The 26442-nt window shown below is 53.6% G+C and overlaps 7 protein-coding genes across 7 annotated transcripts; 4 read left to right on the top strand and 3 right to left on the bottom strand.

Annotated features, from left to right (window-relative positions):
* Nucleotides 1–174: 174 nt before the first annotated feature.
* Nucleotides 175–1553, top strand: CTHT_0031490 (uncharacterized protein; the record flags this gene model as incomplete). Its single annotated transcript, XM_006693528.1, has 3 exons — nucleotides 175–393; nucleotides 527–1242; nucleotides 1313–1553. The coding sequence occupies 3 exons, from the start codon at nucleotides 175–177 to the stop codon at nucleotides 1551–1553; spliced, it is 1176 nt and encodes a 391-aa protein (XP_006693591.1).
* A 1272-nt stretch (nucleotides 1554–2825) lies between these two features.
* CTHT_0031500 (uncharacterized protein) lies at nucleotides 2826–4740 on the top strand (the record flags this gene model as incomplete). Its single annotated transcript, XM_006693529.1, has 3 exons — nucleotides 2826–3006; nucleotides 3248–4284; nucleotides 4372–4740. 3 exons carry the CDS (start codon nucleotides 2826–2828, stop codon nucleotides 4738–4740), a joined length of 1587 nt encoding a protein of 528 aa, XP_006693592.1.
* Nucleotides 4741–5289: 549 nt separating this feature from the next.
* Nucleotides 5290–6226, bottom strand: CTHT_0031510 (uncharacterized protein; the record flags this gene model as incomplete). Its single annotated transcript, XM_006693530.1, has 2 exons — nucleotides 5290–6086; nucleotides 6175–6226. The coding sequence occupies 2 exons, from the start codon at nucleotides 6224–6226 to the stop codon at nucleotides 5290–5292; spliced, it is 849 nt and encodes a 282-aa protein (XP_006693593.1).
* Nucleotides 6227–8488: 2262 nt separating this feature from the next.
* On the top strand, nucleotides 8489–10325 carry CTHT_0031520 (putative aspartate protein; the record flags this gene model as incomplete). The annotated part of the gene is made up of 3 exons (XM_006693531.1): nucleotides 8489–8704; nucleotides 8786–8845; nucleotides 9249–10325. 3 exons carry the CDS (start codon nucleotides 8489–8491, stop codon nucleotides 10323–10325), a joined length of 1353 nt encoding a protein of 450 aa, XP_006693594.1.
* A 672-nt stretch (nucleotides 10326–10997) lies between these two features.
* CTHT_0031530 (N-terminal acetyltransferase-like protein) lies at nucleotides 10998–13362 on the bottom strand (the record flags this gene model as incomplete). The annotated part of the gene is made up of 3 exons (XM_006693532.1): nucleotides 10998–11176; nucleotides 11243–12394; nucleotides 12459–13362. The coding sequence occupies 3 exons, from the start codon at nucleotides 13360–13362 to the stop codon at nucleotides 10998–11000; spliced, it is 2235 nt and encodes a 744-aa protein (XP_006693595.1).
* An 847-nt stretch (nucleotides 13363–14209) lies between these two features.
* On the bottom strand, nucleotides 14210–14868 carry CTHT_0031540 (uncharacterized protein; the record flags this gene model as incomplete). Its single annotated transcript, XM_006693533.1, has 2 exons — nucleotides 14210–14736; nucleotides 14802–14868. The coding sequence occupies 2 exons, from the start codon at nucleotides 14866–14868 to the stop codon at nucleotides 14210–14212; spliced, it is 594 nt and encodes a 197-aa protein (XP_006693596.1).
* A 5489-nt stretch (nucleotides 14869–20357) lies between these two features.
* On the top strand, nucleotides 20358–23719 carry CTHT_0031550 (uncharacterized protein; the record flags this gene model as incomplete). Its single annotated transcript, XM_006693534.1, has 5 exons — nucleotides 20358–21369; nucleotides 21479–21518; nucleotides 21835–22000; nucleotides 22525–22818; nucleotides 22880–23719. The coding sequence occupies 5 exons, from the start codon at nucleotides 20358–20360 to the stop codon at nucleotides 23717–23719; spliced, it is 2352 nt and encodes a 783-aa protein (XP_006693597.1).
* Between the last annotated feature and the right edge of the window lie 2723 nt (nucleotides 23720–26442).

The following is a 26442-nucleotide window of genomic DNA, read 5'->3' on the forward strand; positions in this document are numbered from 1 at the left end:
CATGGTCTTTTCATGGGCTCGTGATACTTCTTACTCATCGGCAATGCTCGCAACTATCGAGACGCCTTCTTGGGTTGTGGGGTGTAGGAAACTTGGAAGGCAAGGTATGGAAGTCTTGGCAAACAGCGGGGCGCGAGTTACCTATCCAAGTGTTACGTTACAACTTGACAGGTTATGAAGTACCTGGTGGGCAAACGAAGAGATGGCCGCACCGACGGCAACGACACGTTCACTGGTCTCGCACTGCCAATCCTCCTTGCCGAAAGAACGGACCTCGATATGACAAACTTGACCAGCGACTTTGATGCCCTTCTTAGGGGGCATCAGGCTGCGCCGACAAAGCCGTTTGACGCTGACACCACCGACGAGTTCCTCAAGGAAGCCTACCGTATTGTGCGTCCCTTTTGTTTTCTCAGTTCTCCTCTCCTCCTATCCTCCCTGGCCACATACCACTGCCGGCCGTCCAAACATTGCAAGCTCCCAATACATCACCAAACTGACCAGGATTGACCTTTCGCCGCTTCAGAACTCGCTCATCGCGCATCTACACAGCGAGCTTCGCAACTTGCGTCAAGCATACCTATCGACGGCCACCCCCCGGAGAACAGCCCTTCGTGGCGCTGCATCCCGAACGGGACCTGGCCAACATGTTCATCTCACGGACCGCGACCGCGAGGAAATTGATGCCAACGCCAAGATGACTCTCCGCGATCTGAATGCCAGGATTCGCTCACTCGAGGATGCCGAGCAGCTACGGCAAAACACCCAGGCAGCTCTACTCAAGAAGCGTTTTTCGCGCGGCCTGGCTGTTCTGGGCTCTTGGGCTGCGGGTGGTAAGAGCGCAGAACAGGCCGAGCTTGAGGCTGCCGCGCGTCAGCTCGGTGCACACCGAGAAAGCGTTATATGGTACCTGAGAACACGCTTACAGGAAGCGACACGGACGCAGCAATGTATGATGGAAACCCGTCTTGCAAGAGAGATGGAGAAGAGCAAGGATGTTTTGGCAAAAACGAGGCATACGGCCCTGCTCAACAACACGCACGAAGCTGCGAACGGGAGCTTTGCTAAGCCCTCGACTGACACGGTGCACATGGCCATAACCAGTGCCACAGGGCTGGCTGCTGAGGAAGTGGAAAAGAGGAGGCCCGAGTTCGATGATCTCACCGTGGAGCAACGGCAGATGTTCGAAAAAGGTAATCAGGACATGCTCAAGCACCTTGAAAGCACCCTGGACAAAGTTAGGTAGGTTTGGTGACAACCCTCTTCCCTCCCGACACGCATATGGATGGCCCTAACGCGTGTGCTATCATAGAACGGCAGAAAAGTCGCTGCTGGAAATTGCAGAACTCCAAAACCTCCTCGTTAGTAACCTTGCCACTCAATCAGCACATATCGACCAGCTCGTTGCCGACTCCTTTGAAGCCACCGAGGGGATCGACAAGGGAAACAAAGAACTTAAGAAGAGCGCAGGGAGGGCGAGTCCTGCCCGGTATACCTTCTTCGCTGCTGCTGGGCTGTGCACCGTGCTCATCTTGTGGGATTTGATCATCTAGGCAGCATTCCAAAGCTCCGGCATTCCGACGCGGTGCACTTTATCATTCGAGGGCACACCTTGGTACTGATTTGTACCATAGTCAATATTGCTGTGCTCAATGTTCCATGATACTCCCAGGCCTTGCATTCTCGTATAGCTCTTCGTACTTCGGTGATGATTAAAGCATTCTTGTGAACTCTTGATGCGCTGAGGTGCTGTCTAGTGTTATATGTGCTCGGCTCGGGCTGTATGATAGCAAGTGAGGTACGTCATAAATGATTCCAAACTGCTGGAGCACGCCAGGAGCTGCATGCTCTCGGGTAATGTTACCGCTTACCTTACTCCGTACATGCAGCGAATATGTCCCCTACTTAACCCGTATGTAATGTAAGGTACATAATGGTGTCTGCATATGGGTTTCAGTTGTTACAATAAAACTACACGTTTGTTACCGATTGCACGTAAACGGATCTCTTTTCGTATCTTACGTGTTAGTGACCGAGAGTGACGACTTGGCGAGCATGGGTCTGCACACAAGAGACGCTAACAAAGCCAGCAGGCTGCAGATGCTCGGCCGCAAGGAATCCGAGAGCCTGGTCATCCGCTAGCAGCGCAGGGGTCCACCGGACTCCAAACCCCAGAGCTCTTGTCGCATTTCCCTGCGACTCTTTGCGCTTTGCCCTTCCAACACTCCATACGCAGGAGAAAAATCTCCGCAGTCCAGCAGCATCTACAGCCGCCAAGAGTTAAAGAGACGCATACGCAGGGCAGCGGAGGGGAAAAGTGAAAAAGCGAAGAAAGACGGGCAGTTTGAGCGTTGTTGAGGTCTTCGGCGCCGGGTTAGCCTGGATGTCCGGCTTTCCCGGTCCCCAGCGACGCCACATTGGTATCTTCCGGGCTGCCCTGCGCTTACCGCACTCCCCTTCACGGTTCTTCGGCTGCTTCCCGCTCCCGCGCCGCCACATGTGCAGATAACCCGTGCCGTTGTATCGCTGCTTTCAAAGTCTGCGCATCGCCACTTGGAGCCGTGTATCCCTATCCTACCCACCTTACCTACACCTGTTCCGAAGCTGAAGCCGAAGGCAGAAGGGACAGACGCGCTGCGCGAGACACCGTCACATGTGGTAGTTTGGTAGCTTTTTGTCCTCAATATTAAGTCATTGCTACGCGCCGCACTTCTCAGTCCTCAGTTGTCGGGGGAAAAGAATTTCTGTTGCTGTCAACCGTCTCAGGCCGAACCGACAAAAAAAAGAACCAGAAAGCAAACAGATCCCAACAACCCTGGAGCACAATGGCCCTAAGCGCGCCCTCAGGCCAGATTGATAGAAGCCAACTGCGCGACGCCGCAAATGGCGCCAATGGCCTCAATGCCGCCAACAGCGCGAAACATCTCTCCAGTGACACCGATCGAGTCCTCGTCCTGTCGCCGGGTGTAACGCTCACCCTTGGAAGTGATGCCCTGCTCCTATCTTGTAAGTTTTGTTGCCCCTCTACCCACAAGCGAACTGGCCTCGCTATCAGCCGACGATTGCTCGTGACTGACGCTCTCCCTCTGTGCTCGCGCTTTGCCAATGCAGGCCAGCTTGCATCCAAGCCGAGTCGTTCATGTCTGGGAATTTGGGGCTCAGGTGAGCGCTGCCATGTCCACACCATGATTATGGCCATCATTGGCGCCCCTTGGCTATTCCTCCTGCTTGCTGACACTGCGCCCAGCAGCTAATGACACTCCAAACCGCATTCCATATTACAACATCCTCTGGGCCGAGATTGTTGACGATTGCAGATGGCTCGTCATAGACTACGCTGGACAAACGCGCGCCCACCATGTGGAAGCGCGCCGGGCCAAGTTTGCCATTCCGGACCAAACTCTCGAGCAGAGTCCTGCCGGCATCGTCGATCAAGTAGCTTCGTGGTTGGAGTGTTTGCTGGACCATGCCTACGCCGGCGGTGCGGCACGCCGCAAGCGCGCCTGGGTTCTTGTCAACCCGCACGCTGGCCCTGGCGGCGCCGACAAGATCTGGGAGAAACAGGTCCGGCCCATCTTTGAGGCCGCTCGCATGACCCTGACCGTGGTGCGGACAAGTTACTCTGGACAGGCTGTCGAGCTGGCTCAAGAACTGAATATCGATGACTACGACGTCGCTGTCCCGTGTTCTGGAGATGGCCTGCCGCATGAGGTCTTCAATGGACTCGCCAAACGTCCCGACGCCCGTCGCGCCCTGTCCAAGATCGCCGTGTGCCACATCCCCTGCGGCTCTGGCAATGCAATGAGCTGCAACTTGTACGGCACTCACCGTCCGAGCCTGGCAGCGTTGGCTATCGTTAAAGGGGTACCCACGCCTCTGGATCTCGTTAGCATCACCCAAGGAGACCGCCGCATTATTAGTTTTCTGAGCCAGGCCTTCGGTCTTATCGCAGAAGTAGACCTTGGCACCGAGCATCTTCGTTGGATGGGAGCCGCACGCTTCACATTCGGTTTCCTTAAGCTCGCATTTCAGAAAAAAACATACCCATGTGATATCGCGGTCAAGGTAGAGATCGACGACAAGCAGGCCGTGAAAAAGCACTACCGGGAACGGATAACAAGCGCAGCATCTGACAGGCCAAACGACAAGCAACCCTCTGACCCGAACGGCGATGGCGACGCTCTCGGCCTTCCTCCCTTGAAATATGGAACCGTCAAAGATGAGTTACCCGAGGGTTGGGAACTCATTCGTTGCGAAAAACTGGGCAGCTTGTACTGCGGAAATGTAAGCTTTCTGTCCCTAATATATTACCTCAAAGGATGTCTATCCACGCGTTGTTGGTGTTTGTTTGGCTAACCTGATCAATACTAGATGGCTTACATGGCACCAGATGCCAACTTTTTCTCAGCCGCACTCGCCAACGACGGACTTATAGATCTCATCACTACGGATGGTGATATCTCGCCGTTTAAGGCTATCGGGTTGCAATTATCGATAGAATCCGGTCATTTTTTTGACAATCCCCTCGTAACGTATAGGAAAATTTCGGCATTCCGCATTATTCCACGCACAAAGACAGCAGGATATATCAGTATTGACGGCGAAGCCATCCCGTGGGAACCTTTCCAGGCCGAAGTCCACCAAGGACTTGGTCTGACTCTCTCGAAAAAGGGCATCTTTGAGGCCCCGGGCCCTCGGGATTGGGACTCAGTAACGATCACTGAACGCTTGTTGGCTTAGGTCGCTAAGCTTATCTCCGTCAACGACGATCCTCCCGAACCGTTTGGCGCTAAGTTTTTTTCGGACAATTTCCCACGGTTCGAGAACCCGGATATTCGGTCCGCCTTTCCCGGAGTACCCATTTGGCACTGTTTGATGTACGTACCAGTACATCCCCCGGGGTATACTTTTAAATCACGCCATTCAAATTGGAAACGAAACATTTTGCCATAGTCCTAATTCACCTTGAGCAACAACGGAAGAGTATTAAATGGTGAGAGGGGAGGGGGTGGGGGCGTCGGTTGAGCAACATGTTAAAAATCTTGGAAACAGGTCACCATTTTTTTTCTATATACACCTTACTTTTGCCAGCAATTTTGGGACCCCAGGCATGTCAAATCTACTGAGGCACATCTGGCCGACATGCCAACCGGGCAAGATGATACCCCAAGATACCTACGCTCTCATATCGTTCGATTGAAGGAGCACCGAGACGCTTCATAATCAACAATAAGATGGAAAAAATAAGTGGAGGATGAGTTCGCAACATAGCATTCGGTATCCATCAATCTAGTCATCAAATCCTTCCCAACTGTCACTGTCGCCCATGTCCTTCGTATCGTGATCTTGGCTGCTGTTAGGTCTCCTGTTGGCTGGAAGTCTGTCATCACCCAAGGAATCCTTCGACCTAGTCCGCACCGCTGGGCTCTTAGTGGTTTGCTCGAGAGCATCTACCATGTCTGAAATCCTTTGAACGATCATGCGTGCTTCCTCTTCGTCCTCATTCAGCAGGCCGACACGTTCCACCTCGTCAACCCATATATCCAACACATGCAGCCTCATCCCCACTGGTATCTTTTGTACTATCTCACCCCCCTTCTCAGAGCTCTGGGTTATCCGCACCTCTTCAGCCAGTGAAAACGGCCATTCGGCAAGCAAGCCCAATACCTCGTCCACCTTGCTCTGATCCCAGGCCCCAGTCTTCACGGCTTTTTCTTGGCCATCATGTGTCCTCTTACCCAAGCTTCCGTCCTTCTTCATCCACTTGAAACTGGCTCCCAAAACTCTCCTGACGAGCAACAGGAACTTTTCCATTCGCAGCACGTCGATTCCGGTCCACTCTCGCGCCATAGTAGCCCAGAAACCGCGTAACCAGGTTGCGACAGACTCTCGTGGCAATTGCCAAATCAAGTCGGCCAACTCATTACACAAGTTCTGTTGCGGGATTGCGCGATCGCACATCCAAAGTGCGTAGAAAAGCCCCTTCCACAGCTTCAGCACATCGAGGGTTGTCAAAGCGGAGGCGACTTGGCGAGCTGAGAGGAAGGCATGAAGAGAGTTGAGGGCAGCTGTGCGGACTTTACGGTCTGTAGAAGTTAATGGACACGGTCAGCAGATGAGTCAATCGCGTTGCCAGCAGAGAACAAGTGCTGCGGTGCATGAGGGGCGACGAACCACTGGATGCGAGATGCTTGATGAACGGCATGCTCTTCTCCTGAGACGTCATTTTGTCAATTGGTGATCCGTCGTCGCCTCTGGCTTGCGGATATGCTGTTGATGTGCTTCGTTACGACTTTATTGGAGTTGTACACTAATCATTAGACGGTATTGGGTAATATCTAGGCTGAGCTTGCTCTCACCTGGCCTTTGACCGCGATAAGATGGTAGAGATGTTGATAAAATCTTGACCGCCCGGCAGAAAATTATCCAGCCAGTGGGACCTTCCACAATAGGTGGGGCAGCGCTTTTGCCTTCGCCGCGGGTCTGATTCGCTGGGCCTGTGGAGTTGCAGCCACGGCGAAGCCACATCAATAGGCCTTAGCACAGCAGATGACGCAAGGTGTCTAGTCGATTGGACAGTTCCATGTTTCTGGAGCACAAGTGGAAAAGACTCACTAACCCTTGGTCGATTCCATGGCCTATCTTGCTTACCACTGCTTCATTCCACGATTTCTAAGCATCGAGCATCTTGATTGTGCGCTCCTTATCCCTATGCGTTTGGCTGAGAGCAGCAGCACTTGAGAGTCCCTCCGTACTTTACAAGTACCTGAAGGCAGTCGTCAGGTAATGCACCTGCTCTTATGCGGACTTCATCCAAGCCTTACTTGCCTAGGTTCCCAGATTGTCTTACCTACCTCAGATAGGTAACCTACCATGTCATAGCACCCTTTTTCGACCATTTTGTCAGCTGTTATAAGGATTCATGACACTTTTACATTAATGCATTCCACGGAACGTAGGAACTCGTCAAGGGACTTCTCTGATGGTGGCATGGTTTCATCCTTACATTCCTCCTTAATATGGTTGTACGTAATGTGCCTTCCTGTTTCCCCATGAACTGCATTCCTCTGTGTCATCCGGTGGAGAGCCCGGGCAGCTGGGCACAGTGGGCGGTGGATAGTGGGCAGTGGGAGGAAAGTCGGTTTCGCCGCAAGCTGGTCCGATCATCGATGAGGCGGCAGTGGGTCAGCCGTTTGCTACCGCCAGGGCCTCGGCTGCCGATTTGACGATTGACAGGGACGCCGCACTGCGCTGCTGCAGCCCACAGACCATTCTGGATGCGGACGCTTGGCGCACTGCAGCAACAACATTCCGCACGTTTTACATGCGCTCGCTGGCGCTGGCTGGCGCTCCCTCGCTGTCGGGTCCCCCAGGAGTTGCGTTATCGTGTTTGTTGCAATGCCGAGTTACTGCCAGATCAACTCCGGGCGCTGGCAGCGTCCCACAAATCCTAATTGCCAGAGATTCGGAGTGGCACTGTGGCCTGATACGAGTCCGTAGCAGCCTGAAAGCCGGATGAGCTTGCTGGGGATTTGGTGGCCCGGAGATTTCTGGGAACGCGCTGAGCAGAACAAAGTTGCCTCGGCGTGACTCGGCCGCGGGCCGGCTTCACATGCACCTTGATAGCTTGAGCCTGGCCTCATAAGTGAGCTGAGCGGCCTTCAAGGCGTCTGGGATTAAGTTGGAGCGCTCTTGTCTTCCTGATTGTCTCTTTTTTTGTTCGAGAATCCCATCCATCTGCTTGAGAAACCTCCGTGGGCGACAATTACCGTACACCACTTACAGATTACGGGTCGCGGAGTACGTCTCCAGACGACGACGACTGACTATCTGCCCCCGTTTTTTCTCGCTTAACTCGTCCACTCTTCTGCGATAACACAACGTGTTGCACGCCTGCCGTTGCCGCTTTTGCCCAGCGAAACTAGCGGGAGTGCCTGATTTGCAGCGCCAATCGACTGACCAAATTGCATGAATCGCGCTGCGGCGGTGCGACCCCGCGATTCGGACCTTTGGATTCACTGTCTTGACCTCCGCTTTTCATATCGTTACGAGAAAAGTCCCAGCGGAGCGCATCTGCATCCGCAGGAGCGCGAGTGTCCATTTCCACGTTCCGCCGCGCCCTGCTGCTAGCTGCCAGCTGCTAGCGGTCAAGCCAGACGTCATTAGCAAATCGTATCCCACTGTCAGGTTCCAGCCTGCTTGCGACCGCTCGGCCAGTCTGTCCGTTGTCGGCTGTCGGATTGCGGGCTAACCTGCCGGCTCTGCAACGGAAAGCTAGGGAGCCAGGAAGCTTGGTTGATAGGTTCGGTCTGCCTGCAGCCGAGCGGTGTCACCGTGCAGGGAGTGAGTGCACAAGAAGTGCCACGAGCTCAGTGCTGGAGCAGTGTTCTTTTCGGGGAAGGACAGAAAATAATAAATAAAAATACACCAGATCACGGTGTGCAGGGGGGAAAGTAGTCCAGGCAGCCCAGGCTGGAAGGCATTCAAAATGGCGTCCATTTCACCTCGTCGCTCTTCTTCCCCGTCATCACCATCCCAACAACACTCAACCGCCCTCTCTCGCCTGCAGACCATCGCAAAACACATGGCGTCCGTCTCAATAACAAACTTTCCCGCAGAGGTTGTCCCTCAGGCTCCCGAGGACCCTCTATTTGGCCTGTCGCGCGCCTACAAAGCCGATCCAAGTCCTGACAAGATTGATCTTGTGCGTTGTTCCTCACCGGGTCACCCCACCAACAATCATCCTCTCTTCCCACCGGTTTTCTGCTGACACCGACTTCTCTAGGGCATTGGCGCCTATCGCGACGACAACGCGAAGCCCTGGGTCTTGCCCGTGGTTAAGAAGGTATGCATGTGGCCCTCGTCCTCGTTCCTCGCCCTTTTTTCCAAATTCCCTCTTTTGTTTCCTCTCCCTGCTAGCGCCATCCATGATATTGCGACGATGCGGCAGATTGCAGAAAGACTGCAATGCTGCAGGGCGATTACGGGATGCGTCCTGCCTTGTCCCTAAATGGCTTGGTTTCAGTGTATGTGCATCGTTGCTGCGCCGAACAGTGCGCTGCATTCGATCACGCACATGCAGATTTGCCCCTCTCTGCCAATTTAGCCGCCAATGCCCCGCTATCTCCGACCTGCCCTGCTAGACAGGCCAGGAGACGCCTTTATATGACGGATGAGAATAATGCAAGAAGGGAAAAGAGGGAAGTGATTTTAGCGAGCTAACCGTCGGCTTTTCTCCCATTGTCTAGGCCGATGAGATTCTGCGCAACGATCCAGATGCCAACCATGAGTACTTGCCCATCGCCGGTCTCGCCTCGCTGACCAGCAAGGCTGCCGAGCTGCTGCTCGGAACAAATGCTCCCGCCATTGCCGAGAAGCGCGTTGCTTCTGTGCAGACCATTTCCGGCACCGGCGCCGTTCACCTCGGCGCTCTCTTCCTGTCCAAGTTTTACAAAGCCGAGGGTGCCAACCGCTCAGTCTACCTGAGCAATCCCACTTGGGCGAACCACCACCAGATTTTCTCCAATGTCGGCCTGCCGCTCGCTACCTACCCTTACTTCGACAAGGAGACCAAGGGTCTGGATCTCGACGGGATGAAGGCTGCCCTGGAAAATGCCCCCGACGGCAGCATTGTCCTCCTGCACGCTTGTGCCCACAACCCGACAGGTGTCGACCCGACTCTCGACCAGTGGCGCGAGATCGCGGCGCTCATGAAGGCGAAGAAACACTTCCCCTTCTTCGACTGCGCCTACCAGGGCTTCGCTTCGGGCGACCTGGACCGCGATGCTGCCGCCATCCGGCTTTTCGTCGAAGAGGGCTTCGAGCTGGTCATTGCTCAGTCGTTTGCCAAGAACTTTGGCCTGTACGGCCAACGCGCTGGCTGCTTCCACTTCGTGGCAGCTCCCTCGGAGGAGGCTGAGGACATCACCACGCGTGTGGCCTCCCAACTAGCGATCCTGCAGCGCTCCGAGATCAGCAACCCACCCATCTACGGCGCCCGCATCGCCTCCATCATTCTTAATGATCCTGCCCTGTTCGCCGAGTGGCAGGAGAACCTCCGCACCATGTCGGGCCGTATCATCGAGATGCGCAAGGCTCTCCGCTCCAAGCTCGAGGAGCTTGGAACCCCCGGCCAGTGGAACCACATCACAGACCAGATCGGCATGTTCAGCTTTACTGGCTTGACCGAAGCCCAAGTCGCCAAGCTGCGGACCGACTTCCACGTCTACATGACCAAGAACGGTCGTATCAGCATGGCGGGGTTGAACTCTCGGAATATTGATTACTTTGCTAGGGCTGTCGATCAAGTTGTTCGCGAGGTGTAGTAAATCCATATGCCAAGGGAGATGTGTGTTTCGTGCATTCTTTGTGCGACGGGTTTGCTAGGTTAGAGGAAAGGAAAGGATGTCATCAGTGCTAGCATAATTTTTTTCTTTTTTTACCCATTTGCGTCTGGTGCGCCATTTCTTTTGGTCTCGTACGTTTGCGTGTGTTTCGAGTTATCATATGGAATTTTAGAGGGATATTCAACGCAATGAGCAATACGGTGTACAGTGTCTTCCATCAGCCTGGTTCATAATATTCGTTCTCACATATGGTCGTGTTCAACCCAGATAGCTTACCAAGGTGCCACGCTTCCTTTTCTCTAAGCCCTATGGCCGTGTGTCGTTGATAGGCTCGTTCACGGCATGCACGGCTTAGTCTGTTAACTCACTATGGCCCAGCAAAACGGAAGATGCGCAGCATGTGTGGGACAAGCGGCCCCCTACTCCAGCCCAATTGTCTGGCCAAAATGCAATGCTTGTTTACATATGGTTATGATCTTATCAAACGTCAGCTTGGTTTAACCGCACAACGCTTCACCCGATCACCGAAAAACCACCAAAACCCCGCCCAGGTGCAGATTCTGAGGCTGAAATAGCCACTCGTGCGCCCCCGGATTTTCTGTTCAGATGGCTTTCCTGGAAAATGAACGAATATTCAGTCCTAACCACCTGCTAGGCGCCAGGCACACCAACAAGCTCTGCTTGAATGACCTCCCTCAACTTGGGCGCCATCGAACCCAACGCACTACTCACAATCTTACGCAATTTTGCGGCCTGTTCTAGAACGTTAGGGTGGTTCTTGTCAATGGCAGACGCGGCCTTCAGGCAGCGCAAGGCAAGAAGGTACTTCTCTGTGCGCGAAACCAACCATTAGCATGCATAACTATTATCGACGTTCCTGTCAGTCAGACACTTACTTTTGCGGATGTAGACCTCAAAGCCGGCAATCTGGCCGTCAATGTTCTTGGGACTGAACTGCAGGATATAGTTCAGGAACTTCATGGCATCACCAAGCGGATCTTTTGTAGCAGCCAACTTCTCCCCGTTCGGATCATCGTCCTTTTTCTTAATATCTTCCTCTTTGCCTTTCTGAGCACCTGGCTTATTTGGGTCCTGCTTAGCAGCACGCTCAGCAGCCTCACGCTCAGCTTTCTGGGCCTCTTTCCTGGCCTTCTTGGCTGCCTTCTTCTTTTCGGCAGCGTCTTCACCATTGGGATTGGCTGCTTCTGTTCCGTTGGCGCCATTTGCGCTCTGTGGTTTGTCGTACATGGACAAATACAGATTAACAGCGTCCAGAGCAGCCCGGAAGTAGAACGGGTGCTCTCTCAGTCGATCTTCCCACCGCACCATATCAACGTACGCGCGGATCTGGCCTTTCCGGAGAGAAAAACTGTGGAAATCAAACTGATCCTCCTGCCAAGTATCGAAGATGCTGAAGACGGTGTGGTAGCGTTTGAGTGCAAGGGCAGTGTTGCCCCGCCGTTGCCATGCCTCACCGTCCTCAGTGAGGAACCAAATACACTGCATGTCTGTGAGGTCGGCTAGGGGCCCACCAGCTGTTTCTGCCCGAGTGAACAAGCCCATGGTGGCAAGGGCTTTCTCGTTCTCATTATTCCTCAGCTGATATTTGGCAGCCTTGGAATTGATGTATCGATCCTTAGGATCAAGGGACCGCGCATAGTCCATGGTTTCTGCAGCCTTTGCAAGATCACCTTGATGCTTAAAGATCCTGGCTTTGGTCATGTGGAAGTCCACATTCTTGGGGTCGAGCTCAATCGCCTTTTCAACATACTCAAGAGCTCGTGTAAGATCACGGGACATGTAGTAATTGTAATGCTGAGCGAGGTAGTAGAGAGCTGCTCCCTTGCCCTTGGAACCGTCGCCATCGGCTTGGTTATCCGAGGGCCGGGCATTGACATACTCATTAAGATACTCTTCCGCAAGGGAAGCAAGAGTTTCCTTCTTAAAGGAGTCAGAGTAAAGATGTTTGAGGTTTGCAAATGTGGACGGAACACCCTTGTCAAACATAAGAGTCAAATAAGCCTTTGCCGTTGTGCGGAAACGTTCACCTGGGGCGAGGTCAGCACTATAACCGAAGATAACATGACTAAGTTGAGGCACTAAGATCCTCACCGGAAAGGAAATTTAGAGGAAGACGTTTGGCAGCGTCAGAACGAGGATATTTAGCTGCATACTCGTCGTAAACAGCCTTCTGGGCCTCCTCGTCGTCGGCAGAAATGTCCAGTGCGCTGATGAGACCTTTGTAATAATCCATATGCTCAGGATTCCTGTCCAGCAAAGCACGGTAAGCCTTGGCAGCCTCATCTTTCCGAGCAAGTTTCGATAGGTAGCTGGCGCGAAGCTCCATGACAGCCAAGCGGTCAAGGCAATGCTTGCAATCGGTCTCCAGATGCTGCAGTGCGCGCTCAATATCGCCCCTCTCAGCAATGATGGTGTTCTTGTAGAGAAGGGCTTCCGAGTGCTCCAGGTCGGTCTTCGGCGGTGGAGTGGTAAGAGACTTCTCGTACGTGGTCAAGATGTGCTCGGCCTTTTCAAGGTTACCCTCAAGGTGATAGGCAATGGCGAGAGCTGTCCAGTTCTGGCGTATCTGGGGCCTCGCCTTAAGCATGTTTAACCTGCTCTGGACGTAGCCGGCATAGTCGCGCATTTGGATTTGCAGAACCGCCAAGTCACGCTGAATCTGATGAGATTCGGGCTCAAGCTTCAAGGCGAACTTGTAGGCCTTGATGGCCTCGTCAAAGTTCTTGTTAGTGCGGTAGAGAATGCCGTAGACATGCCAGCAGATGTACGACTTCATATCGATGGTCAAGGCCTCCTTAGCCAGGGCAAAGGCCTCTTCCGTTTTGCCCTGAGCATTCAGGATAAGAGCTTTCATGGACATGGTGTCGCCATGCTTCGGGTTCTTTTTCAATATCTGTTCGGCGGCTTTGAGGCCGCGCTTGTACTGCTTGTCCTCATAGTGGCGGATGACGGTACGAAAGAGGTTGGCCTCTCTCGTACTCAGTGGCTGCGGCATCGCAGATGATAGTTGGGACTAAGCACAGACGAGGATACAAATCGAAGTGAGGATGTACAAAGGCCCTTAGGTGCAGTCGGCCAGCCGTGTCGCAAAGGAGGGTTTCCGTCGAACGGAGGTAGACTACTAGACCGAGGGGGAGGGGCACCAAGTGCGGGACGAGCTGAGCACGGCGCAGACGGCTGTTGTAGCGTTAGCAGTCTGTGAGCGTGGAAAACAGCGGCTGGAGAGAAGCATGCACTAGCCAGCAAGCGTACGCATCGACTTGTGGCAAAGAAACAAGGAGGGACGAGTGCAGAAGGCTTACTTGGTTAATGTCAGGCCGACGGCCACCTGTGGTATTCGGTGTCGGTGCGGTGGGCTGTCTCTTCGACGGTGTTTGAGTGCGCTTTTGCGGGCTGCGGCGGCAGCCATTGGGTCTTGGTTTTCAGGCTTGGCAGGGCTGTGGGTGGATGTCCCACCTTCCAAAAGCCTTCGATGTGGCCCCCCGCCTTGGGCTCGTTGTGGGTCCAGAGCCCAGAACTTTAAAAAAAAAAGCAGCTAAGATGCTGTCCGCAAGCACTGGAGCTTGAAGCACACCCAGAACAACCCTTGGATGAAGGTAGATACTACATCGGACTCTGGATCCCTTACCCAGGATACATAAACCCGCCGCGTGTGTGGCACATGGGATCTCTTTCCGTGCAGTGTATAATACAGTGTTGCCCCGTTTTCCCGTGCAAATGCATACATCCCGTCGGTTTATCTTACAGCTGGACTCCATGAATGATGACTTTGAACTCCTTTACCCACCTCCGTACAATCCTACATATCACACTATCTCTTTATAGTAAAGGAGACATTGGTCTCATCGACCTGCCTCAGGGGAGATTTTGGAGGCTCGCCAGTCGGCCAAAGCATCCTCCCAGCTAGCATGTGCTTGGCTGTCGCATCGCTGCCGGACTATGTCCCAAGTGCGGGAGCGGACAATGTTCTCTACCCTTATCTCTTGTCGGATAATGTCGGCGAGCAGCTCGGTACGCGCCTGTCGCGGGAAGACCCGCGTCGAGTAAGGATCTAGTCTTTCGTCCACTACTCGCTCTCGGTTCTTCTCCTGTTCTGCCTGCCTTAGGGCTGCCTCTGGGTCATCTGGATCGGGACTCGTGGCCACCACGCTGCAATAGCTCAAGACATCTGACCGAGCCTGCCACGAGGGAAATAGCACCTTGTCTTTGAAGGCATTGCACTTTGTTGCCTCGATGTGTCGTGAAAGAGGCCGCGGTCCAAGACGAGAGGTCGAAGTCGGGTCAAATCCTGCCCTAGCTGGCGTTTCAAGAGCATTCAGGTTCTGGGTAATAGTGTCATCGACCGAGCTTCGAGACAGGCGCAGGAACTCTGCCATCAGGTTCAGCCCCGCGGTGTCATGTTGATGCCGACTGCAAGCTGAGATAGACACGTACCTCTCAATGCCGATGTCGTGAAGCAGAATTGCGGCGTGAGAGAAGATGGGGAGGAGGGTTGGACCATGGCGTCGGAGCGTGGCGCTTCGCCCTGTGATTTCGTCACAGCGTCTCTCGACCGAGCCGCTGTGCTAGTCCACAGAATGCCCGCCAGGTTGCCGGGTGCTAGGGAGAGCTTTCGAGAACTTGACGAGATCGGTCCAGACACACTAATAGCTGCGTGTTGTGCAGCTCTTGATGTTGTGCGGTTGTTTGTCGCCTGCGGTGGTTGTGCTGGTGCTGAGGAGTAACTTCAGAGGCTGTTGCAGTGGTTGTGCATGCGTCGTGGAAGGGACGAGCCTGAGAATGCTCCCTAGGAAAAACAAGTGATGTTTGTGATAGTTGGAGATGGAGTTCAGAGCCTCATTCGATCGGGACCCAAATTTGTGGCGTCACCGAGACTGCATTAGCACCCTCAGCCCTGGGCCATGGTCCAAGCATCACCAAGCATCGATGTGAGGCAACCCGATTGGTCCGCTTCACAATCGCTTGACCTCGACGAGCTTGCACAGTAACCATCAACCCCATGTTCGCTCTTTGCCTACCTACCTACCCATTACCTGAACTTCCTCAGCATCAGGATCGAGTATGATTGTTTAACAGTCCCCGTCAATTCAACTATTTCGTATGGGACCCATCAATCATTTTAACTGCAAATCAGAGCTAACAGAACGTGGAGGATGAGGTGCATCAGGCTCACAAATAGACCGTTGTGCATGGCTTGCAGAGGAGATTGCTCTGTTCCATCCATACCTTACCTTCGTCGATTCTGCACTCGTGGACAAAGTCTTCAGCGACTATTCTTTACGGCTAAGCCGTTTTCATATTGTCCTCTCCCACTCAGGAGAACCAGCTACTTGCGACAGTTGTAGACCTCTGCAGGGTTTTATCTTCCTTCCACATAAATGTTTTTACGGTAACTGTGGCTTTATAACAACGTCTGAGTACCACAAAACGCGATCTGGTCATAGAAAAACTCCTGTGTCTTGTGTCCTGCCGCTTTCCCTATTTCCTGCTACACACAGTTGGCCGCTTTGCGGGTGAAAGTAATCCCATGTCACGAGAGGGATAAAACACGTCACCGCAAATGCCTAGTTTCATGTATAGCAAGCCAGCCGAGACTCTTGAACCCATCTCGAGCTAACGAGCACGTCACCCCCGCAGCATCGCAGCAGAAGGCCAACAGGCCAGTGCTTGTTATAGCCATGGTGCTTTCTTGGTTTTCTTTCTTTTACCCAGACACATACTCTGCTCTCCTTATTATACCTACGAGACACTACCCTTGAGGGCTTGGGGGAAACCGAATTTTAGAGGAAGGACCTAGGTAGGGATGGCTCGACGGTGAGCTATCTGGAGAAGATTGCATCAACACCGTGACAGTACCTCCCACACCGTCGCTCCGTCTTCGTCTTTATTGGACTCGACTGAGAAGAGTATTGGATAATCAGAAATCTCGGGGACACTGCGGCGAAGTCACCGGTTGGCCCGACTGGACCGCAACAAGAGATGAGACTACCTGCCTAGACCGGTGTGCCTTTGGTGGTTCTCGTTTGATCGGGCCGCATAGCCGGTCCGATTGGGTCTGGGTCCCACAGCTGTCACAGACACCCTGCACGGGTTGTTCACCGCGCTCAGTTCGGCCATTCTATGTCAATGAAGCCAGAAACGTTACTCTCAATCCACAGTGCCTGCCGTTGTGGACGCCCATGGCCTGAGACACCAAACGCTGGCCTTGGCGTGGGCGAGAAAAAAATGCTTGGACGCATTGGATGTAGGTACACCAAGGGATCGGAAACGACGTCGAAATGTACATGCCACTAGGGAGCGAAAGGGTTGCATTGTCGACCCGGCCCAGCGAATCGCCAGCACGCTTCTTTGCATCCCGCTTTTCCAGGTTCAAGTCCCGTTCGCATATGCACAAGACAGAAAATCGGGCGTCGAAGCGCGGCTTGGCGGATCGCAACGCGCAGCGTCCCGGGAACGCAGGCAAGCAGAGACGAGGCCACGGCCTGCCGTTAAAGCCTAAACTCAACTGTCAAATCAGCCAAAAGCCAGCAAATTGTCCGATATCCCTGTCTCCCTTGGCCAAGATCGCACGAGTGGCTACTTGCCGTGCTGCGTCACAATCCGCCGGGAGACTGAGCGAGCGTGCGAGAGAAAAAGACGGCACACAGGTGCGGAGACGCAGCCAATTCAGTCAGTTCTTTCCTTCTTTCGCGAAACGTCTCCAGATCTGACTAGGTAAAGGGAGAACCGAAGCAAAAAGGAAGACCGAGAGAGTAAGGGCGACCGGCAAACTGGCCTCTGCTCATTCGAGAAGCGGCCTAGATATGTGAGCTGTGAGTGCACAGATGATGCTTTCGCGTTTTGCATTCGCGTGCATCATCTGCGGTTCCTCTGGCTTCACAGTACAATCACATACTCACCTGCTCAGAGGCCTTACTACCTACGGGGGCTAGCAGTTAGGGAGGGTACAGGAATCCATCACAAGGCTGTCCGGTGGTAAACGGAGAAGCATCCGCACCAGGACACCGTCATCTGGATCGGCGCAGCCAGTCCATGACCGGGCCTGTGGCATGTGAAGCGGGGGCCCTCAACGGTACCCTACTGCAGCTGTTTCACCTAGTATGTTGTCATTGAATCTGGTCTTGTCAAAACCGTCCCAGGAGCAGGGACCACTGTGCCGATGATAAGTCGAGATCCCTGTAAGCAACATAGATATGGAAATGCAGACGTAAAGCCAGTGAAACTGATCGGTACAATCAGCAGTGATGTTGGTTTTGATTGTCCAAGTTTTCACCAAATCCTTTGAACACACAGGAGGCGGTCGAGAAGACTTCGCCTACTGAAGATCGCAAACACCAACCACACTCTCATCTGGATATAATATCCCGAATGGCTTTCCCCGGGAAGTATGCAAAGCGCGATCGCCAGTTTGCATTCAAGCCGTCACATAGGTACATAGCCTGCGGATGGGTACCGCTAGCTATCCCGGTGGTCGGCCTTTTATATGCCAGCAAATAGACCTCGCGGTTAGCGCTTATTGTCGTCTGGACCCAAACAACTTCGATGTCGCACGCGCGGCAGTTGATAGACGATTGAGCCTGCCTTCCCAGTCAGTCACTGCGATTGGTTATTCCACGGCAGCTTGACTACTGAAGAAAATCCACTGGTATGTGAACCGCATAGGAGAGATGTTGTAATATGTCTTCCTGGGCCACTAAGCCTGTTGGGATCAAGCAGATGGCTGACACAACATTTAAGTATTTTCGAAGTGGGCTAGATAAACCGCAGAGATGTATGGCCCTGCGTGTCATCACCCTCTCAAATCACCGAATGCGCAGATGTAGCCTGCAGATGAGTGGTGACCGGGATACCTCTGCGAAGAGAGAGAGGCCGGTAAATCTTTGCCAACTGGTGACAAAAGGTGAGCTCAGAGCGATGATGATGTGGGTTCTAGGCCGGCCATGGATCCATATTGCTGGGGTTTACTACAGGAGTAACGGAGCTTCGAGTGCCGGGGGTGACCAAAAAGAGAGTTGCAATGTATGGAAGTGGACGACAAGGCTCTCTAAAAGCTCGAGCATCAAACCAGCGGCGTTTTTCGCTCCTTGCTGGAGTTGGAAAGTTTGCGAGAACCAGTCCGTACACTCATCCAGGTCGAACTGGTGAAACATGCACGCACGGCCAGGGATCCATTGTCTTGTCCCTTCGAATGCATTCTGCAGCTTCTCCTGCAGCAGCACTTCTCGGGAGCGATCGGGCAAAATATCCGGGGTGCTGGTGCTGACCTTGGTACGGACGGATGGTACAATGGTATTGAGCTCAACCGGGAGTAAATTAATGTACTTTGGTCGTGGTGCTCCTTTAAAGGGGCTCTCGACGACCCGCGTTTTCAATGTCAGGTTAGCATGTTAACACGTCCTCAAGTATGCAAGTAATCTTGTCTCTGGCCTGCTTGCTATGTGGCGAAATCAAGAGACTGTTGCCATTCCAAACTTGTCGTCCGCGACAGGTAAGCAACAGACAGGAAACGACGGGGACAAGAGCCTCCATTTGATCGACTGGAGCTTAGCCTGTGGGCCTGTGAGAGTAAATCACAGACCACTCCCGTCGAAAAGGCCCGTGGCTTCATTCAAGCCTTTGGAGATGGGCTGATCCACCCGTCTCGGCTGGCATCTCCAACGATCCGCCTGGGATCCACTCCCGCTTCCCACCGGGTACCCCTCGCTTCTGCCCGTGTCGGCTCCAGAAATGGTGATGAAAGGATGCAACAGCAAAGATAACCGACCTTCGTCGAGTCCTCCCGGATCATCCATAGACGGCAACTACACAGTAACAACACCCACACGCTGCGCAGCTCAACCAACAGTCTCGTAATTACACTACGTATTACACTTGTGGACGGGCACGGCCAGGCCCCCAATTGTATGGATGTATGCTGAGCAGACAACTCACACTCGCACTCACGTTCATGTTCACACTGACACACCACCGTCTCGCATCGCGAGGGCCATATTCTCTAATGTTCAGTGTCAAAATGTCCAGTCCTTATCCACATGAGCCTGTCTTCCCAAGTCCTGTGGTAAACTCACACTTCTTCCGCGCTTGCCAAGGGTCGAGGCCCACTCTTAGGTTTCCATAATCGCCAACCCTGCCCTGGCCAGGGGGTCGGATCAGGCTGTTGGGCCCGGACGCGATTTTAGTGTATGTACGGACTAGCATACCTGCCTGGCTCGACAATTTTAGGGGGCCACATCGAACAGGTTAAGGAAAGCACACGAAATTGTGTGTACCTGTCCTGTACCAAAATGCACGTGTGAACATCTTGGAGCGGCAGCCAGGGGAACGAGACGATGAAGGAGACAGAGTCCTTATGGAGGACGAAAGGATGTTTTTTGAGAGGGTGTGTAGAAGCCGAGGGGCAGGTCAAGTGAGCTCAACATCAAGCAGCCCATGCAGCTGCCGCTTCGAAGTTTCGCAGGTAGGAATTGACTGCCCTGTATGTGTATGCCTGGTGGACTGCGTTCATGTGCGTACAGTACTACGTCTGTACATGTACCGTGCCCCTGGATAAGCAAGATGGGCGAGAAAAACTGCGATCTGGGCCCCACGGACCAGAGGCTTCCCGGAATGGATGCCGCACTCGATCCAGCAAGCGCGCATTTTAGCTCGCCAATGTCAGGTACCGATGTACAGGTACACTACAGTGGCAGAAACACGGAGGAGGTGGTGTCGTACAACTTAACACACTATGCACGATGTTGCTGCGTTGTTGCGGGAGTTCCAGGCTGCGGACATTGCGGGCACTGCAGGCGCTGGGCATCGATTGTGAATTGGGAAGACGCAGCCACACCAACAACAGGCAGGTCAAGTCACTCCACGCAGGAAAGCCGGCCCAGTGTCGCGTTTTTCCCCTTGTCGCTTTTTTTTGGGGGGGGGGAGAGGTGGATTTTTTTTTCTTTTTTTTTAAAATGGAATCGTGGCTCCATAAAAGTTTCCAATTAAATTCCCATCATGGCTCAAACCCCCGAACCATTCCGGGATTCCCAGCTGCGACTGCAGTTGTCGTCCTTAAACTCAGTTCCTGCTCAGCTGTTGCTACCGCCGCCGACGACGACGACAACGACACCCCCGCGTGCGCAGCCTGATCTCGACGCGCTCGACCATAAGCACCCACACGGCCAATCCCAGCAGCAGCAGCAACAGCGACAACTCCAAGACGATCACCGCCGCCATCAACACCACCAGTCCCATATTCAGACGGAGCAACACAAGCAGCAACTAGGGGAGCATAACAGAGGCCCGTGGCCGCTCGCAACCCGGCAAGCTAGCATTGACACACGCACCATTGACAGCAGCGGCAGCGAGCTTCGCACTCGGGACCTTCCCGTAGACCCGAAGCTCGGGATCGATGGTGTTATTGTGACTACCGTCAGCACCAGCCCAAGCTACCGCGTGCCAGTTGCAATCACCACGTCCGACCGTGCTATTGTACACGGCATTCGAGGCGAGCCGCAACACCAGCAACATCAGCAGCCTCAGCAGCTCGCCTCGCCACCGTCGATTACAGGCACAAGCACTGCCAGTACTGCGGGTACCGGCGTTTTGCCCAACATGTCCAACACGCAACCGCAACCGCAGCCGCCACCTCAGCCGCAGCCCCGGCCGCCGGTAGCATATGCGAGCCCTGCGCCGTATCCTCCGACTGCCATACCGCCGGTATCCCACTACACGTATCCGCCGCAGCCCCTCTCTGCCGTTGCCGATCCATACCGACCGCCGGCTCCAACCACGCTGCCGAGCATGCGGACCCTGGAGAACCACGGGCAGCCACAGCCGCCGTCACACCACGGAATTCCCCTAACCGCCCACATGGCTCCCCCGATGCCGCCGACTCCTACACCGGGACCCATGCCTCCGTACTACGGCATACCTCCTCACCCTGCTCCGCCATATTACAGCATCCCAGACCCCAACTCGATGCGTTTTTTTGGTCCTGGCCTCGCCCACGACCCGCGTTTCATAGGTCAGCCCAGACATAAAAAGGTATGATTCCCCATATTTTCATGTGTTGTTGCGAGAGTTCAAAAGGCAGAGCTGGCTAACCGTGGTTCTGGCGTTGTCGCTTCAAACAGGAGATCAAACGGCGCACGAAAACCGGGTGCTTGACCTGCCGTAAGCGCCGGATAAAGGTACGTACCAGCAACGATACTCGGCCCGCATCTTGTCGTTTCCCTCCCCTCACCACCCTCCCTTTTTTTCTTTTTCCTTTCGTGATCTTTGTCTTCCATTTGCTATGGTGCGGTATTCAGGCGGGGCTTGGACAGGTCTCTCCAACGAAGAGCCGCGTTGTTAGCATTGTGCGTGTCCCAAGGCGAGTCAAATGGGGGTTGTGCTAGTGCTGCCGAATGGGGAAACTGTGGTACTGGTACGATTGGCAACAGATGGCCGAACCAGGATGGATAGCAGCTTTCCATGTATACTCTCATAGCTTGCATCCACGTACGGACCACACCGCAGCCGTCATGACCATCGATGAGAGTTTGGACGGCTTTCATGTCAGCCAAAAAGGGGAGATTACAGGCTCCAAGCCTCAGGCCCCAGGTTCCAGCAGATCCATGGTTGCCATCCTTTCCACTACCACTTCCCCTCTCTTGGTACACCGGATTCCTCCGCCGCCCAGACACCTGGCACTATCTTCGATGGCCACCTGCCCTACCTCACCTACTGTTACATTTCACATCGAGGTAGCTACGACCTGCCTAGCTTCTAGGTAACTGGCAGCATCGCATCTCTGGGAGGGGGGAGCAGCCTGAAACTGCTCTATTGCCTGACTGCCAGCCCACCTCACATAGGGGCACTTTTTTTCAGATCGTCGGCGTTTCACCTCAAACACTGCTGCGTGGTCGGAACCCTCCCGCACAGAGCTAACCCGCTGCCACTGCTGCTGCCGTTGCTGCGTCATATCCACGGACCTCACATTGCACACGAGCTTCAAGTGCGCTCTGTCTGCAGAACGTGGAAGCCACGGCAGTGAAGTAGAACCTGGAATCCGGAACCAGGAAAAGAAAACATGAAATCGGATCTGCCTTGTCGCCATTTTTGTTCCTTTCGTGTCCAAGCGTATCGCTGGCCTTCATTCCCGGTATTGTAACCAGCTAACCACGTCTTCTGGCCGCAGTGTGATGAAGCCCATCCAACTTGCAACAACTGCAAAAAATCCAAACGCGAGTGTCTCGGTTATGATCCTATCTTCAGACAGCAGGGTCAGGCGGCCATCCAGCCCGCCCCGAGTAACAACAATAACTCTCAATCGTCTTCGTCCGCCTCCTCTTCGGCCGCCCCAGCCCCGGCTCCAGCTTCGGCCCCGCCCTCCGCGTCAACCCCTGGTGCTGCTCCTGTTCCCAGCTCTGCTCCCGCTCCCGCCTCCGCCAGCGGTCCGACCCCGGCCCCAGCCCCACCCTGCCCGCCGCTCGTGTCTTCAAGCAGCGCTGCAACTCCCACAGCTGTCACTACCAGTGCGCCCCCCCCCACAGCCCGCCAACGGCGACTCCAGCTACGCATATTCGGCTGCGATTGACCCAGCCCTCCATGCTGTTGATTCGACCAGTGCAGCGAGTTCGCAGGTCTCTCAGGTCTCGCGCTATCCGCAGCCTAACGCCGGCGCAAACGCGGACGCGAGCGCCGGCCCGAGCCCGGGCTCCGGCACAGAGCAGGGCGCCACTGGCGTTCCCAGCAATCTGCGAGGTGGCATCCCAAACCCCCCTTCCAGCCTGTCCGCACTTCCCCAGCCCCAGCCCCAGCCCCAGTCGCGGGAGAGCATATCCGCTCATACGAGTTCCCCAGCAAAGATAAAGATGAACATCCATGACCTTATCTCTCTCGCCGGTCCGCTGCCCCAGCCGTCGAGCGCCCCGCCGTCTACGGAAACTATGGCCGAGATCAAACGGCTGTACTACGAGGTCTACGTCCCCGGCCTGTCCCGCTTCTTCGAGACGCAGTGGTATGATTTCGTCAGCAATCGCGCGACCGCCTCAAATCCCGATGCCATACTCCATGGCAACCAGCATCTGCTCTCTCTGTTCGCTCTGTTTGTATCGTCCATCTCCAAGATTAAAAGCACCGACCCCATGGATATGGCTCATTCTGCCCACCTGGAGACTCATCTTATCTGGTCGCTTGCCTGTCTACCGCTCTTAACTCCGCCGCCCGTGCAGCAGCGGCCCCATCTAGCCCCTGCGCCTGACGACCCTTGGGAGGCCCGCGGTCGCCTGCAGGTCTTTGAGGCCCTTGTTTCTGGCGAGACCCTAACAATGAACCCTCTCACCCCGCCGAACCCCCAACGACGCCGATATCCGACGCAGAAACGAGCTTGAGTTCTGGTACAACCTGGCCAAGTATCTGCTCCGCGAGCATTCCTCGCCGTCTCCCGCTGATGTTTCCGTTCGGGAGTGCTGTCTACAATCCATGAGGGCTCTCCTGGGAGGCTTGGAAAACCGCGACGTGCTTTACAGTATCGCTGTTTTAAGGGAGTATACACGACATTGGGATGCATGCTGGAATGAGCAAACGGTCCCCTCGCACCTGGATGAGTCTGATGCCCGCAGCAAGCTCGCTGTCGCCACTCGCTTTATCCGTGACGAGTCATTATCAACACGTGGCACAACCAACGTTGTCCGCCGCTTCACCGATCTCGCCTATCGCGCTTTTGTCCGCCCGGGTGTCAATGTCATTAAAAGTTGAGGCACCACATAGAGTACTCAGCACTTCCGATAGTTTTCTTATTACTACTCTTTTGTTTTATCGAGATTGCCGGTTTTTCCTATATAGAAGGGGCATGGTTCAATTCTTGGGTATGTGCTCGTGTGTATGCTTGTCAAAAGGACAGGCAGTGGAGCCAACGCTTTGGGATTAGCAGGATGGCTTTCCATGTAATTTCGGAAAGATGGGGCGTTTTTGGGCTGCTTTGTTCAACACCCTTACTTAGAGCCAGCTGTATATCAGTCCTATAGATGGCTTTTGCATCATACATGCTCCGGCGTTCGGGAGTCAAAGTCTGGTTGGTCGAGCAGTCACAAAATAAAGTTTCTTGTATTCTCCAGTATGTGGCTGTCTTTCCTTGACCTTATCTGCATGTCGACTCCGTTGCTTGCTTACTTATACTGTTTTCGCATATTTCATCCCCCTGCATTATTGCATTTTTGAACGGCTGGCTATCCGACTATTGGGAGGAGGTAATCTTTGTGCTTATGCCAGCTAGGATCTCATCTAAATTGGTCGTTCGGGGTAGGGGTAAACGAACCTTATTGAACCGGCATTCCCCTCCCCTTTTGCCTTCTCCCAACAGGAGGGAAAACGCTCGGCCGTTATCGATCCTAGGTTTAGGCTTGTGCGAGCAAATGGCGCTGTTCCGGAACCAGACTGGGGAACTGTCCTTCCTTGAGTGCAAATTCGAGGAGTCGGATAGCCCTGGATTGTGTATCTTGTAAGAATCCCAGCCTTGACTTGATAGTGGTAGACAGGAAACTTACATTTTCTCCATTTCCTTTCGGCCTTTAATGTCCAAGCGTCCATGAAAAAAAAACGGCGTTGAGATGATTGAGTAGACCCTTGTGGATCTCAGGTTCATGTTCAGACATCAAGACCTATGGCCCTCATTTGACCGCTTTCAAGTATTTAAGCGAGTTCGTCGTCGTCGATAAGTCCACCACGGGCAGTATTAAAGATAATGATACCCTTTTTTTTCATCCTCGCAAACGCATCTTTGTGGATAATATGCTTCGTCTTGGGCTATGCTTTTGGTTAACTTGTGGTTGTGGATTCGAACATCGCACTTACATTGAGTGGAAGACTCGAAAGTCACTTCCCGCGAGGAAAGTGTCGATGTCCCCACTTAGCAGATACGGTTACATCAACCTCAGGAACTTTGGGATATGAGTAACAGTGCACTAAGCCCAGAGCGAGCCCCAACCTCTGTTTCATCCTCCTTGGACATCTGCTTGTGGCTGTAATACCAAGTCTCCATATCAACTACGCGTGCTCTTTTGGCTAGCTCACGCCCGATGCGTCCTATTCCAAGGATACTCAACTGCTTGCCTTCAAGATTATTGCCCAGGCCAAAGTTGCTGCCATGCCAAACTCCGGCCCGGAGAGTAGCCATATGGGCAACAAAATTTCGCGATGTTATCAAGAACATGGCTGTGTTTGCTATGTACTTGCTCCAGATGTGTGCAACACATGCATTCCTCAGGTAGTGCAAGTTGAAGTATCTATTTAATCGCATCCGGCTCCATCGTGGGAGATGAACTTGAGTGAGGATTGGAAGACATCGAGAATCTCCCCATCAGACCTTCCGGCTAGATACACATTGTGGAATGTGCGGTAAATGGCACCACAATGCAAAATGCACCGGCTTCTGCCTCTCGAGGGAAATCCTTCCGATTATTCGAGACTGGCGCGATAACATCGGCGAAATCTTCGATGGCGCGCCACTCTTCGTGAGCACTGCGACCATTTCATGTCAGCATCACCGATTCGTTTCTTCCTGGACAGCAACGTCGAGGGCAACTCTGACAATCCTCCACTGCCCGACATCTTGGATCATCTGGGAGGTTCCTGGAACGTGAAATATACTTCCTGCTTGATCTTTCCAATGACAAGGACCTTGGGTCGAGTCTGACAGTTGGTTGTCATTATGGGTGATGGTGCTAACACAGATCTTCAAGCTGAATGTAATGACAATTGATGACACAGAACGGAAATCCACTCACGGAGACAACAATATAATGGTAAAGTCAGTAGATGTTCCACGCGGGCGAGGAGAGACTTGTTTATACAGAAAGGATCTTGAAGAGAGGGGAGTCATGACGAAGAACAAAGGGCAGGAAAGAGCTGCACCCCCATGTTTGGATAGAACCAATCCGATCTGATCTCTGGTGTTTTGGTTCATAAGATGTCCGGAGACCTCTCGAAGAGCTTTTCATAGCGAAAGAATGAGCATGATATTGCTCAAACACACGTCCAGTGCCCGTGGTCCTCAATGGAGAAAAGAAACCAGGCACCTGAAAAGGATCAAAACATCAAGAAGCAAAGCAAAATA

The sequence above is a fragment of the Thermochaetoides thermophila genome (genome assembly GCF_000221225.1).
Source record: "Thermochaetoides thermophila DSM 1495 unplaced genomic scaffold scf7180000011816, whole genome shotgun sequence".
NCBI classification, from domain to species: Eukaryota; Fungi; Ascomycota; class Sordariomycetes; order Sordariales; family Chaetomiaceae; genus Thermochaetoides; species Thermochaetoides thermophila.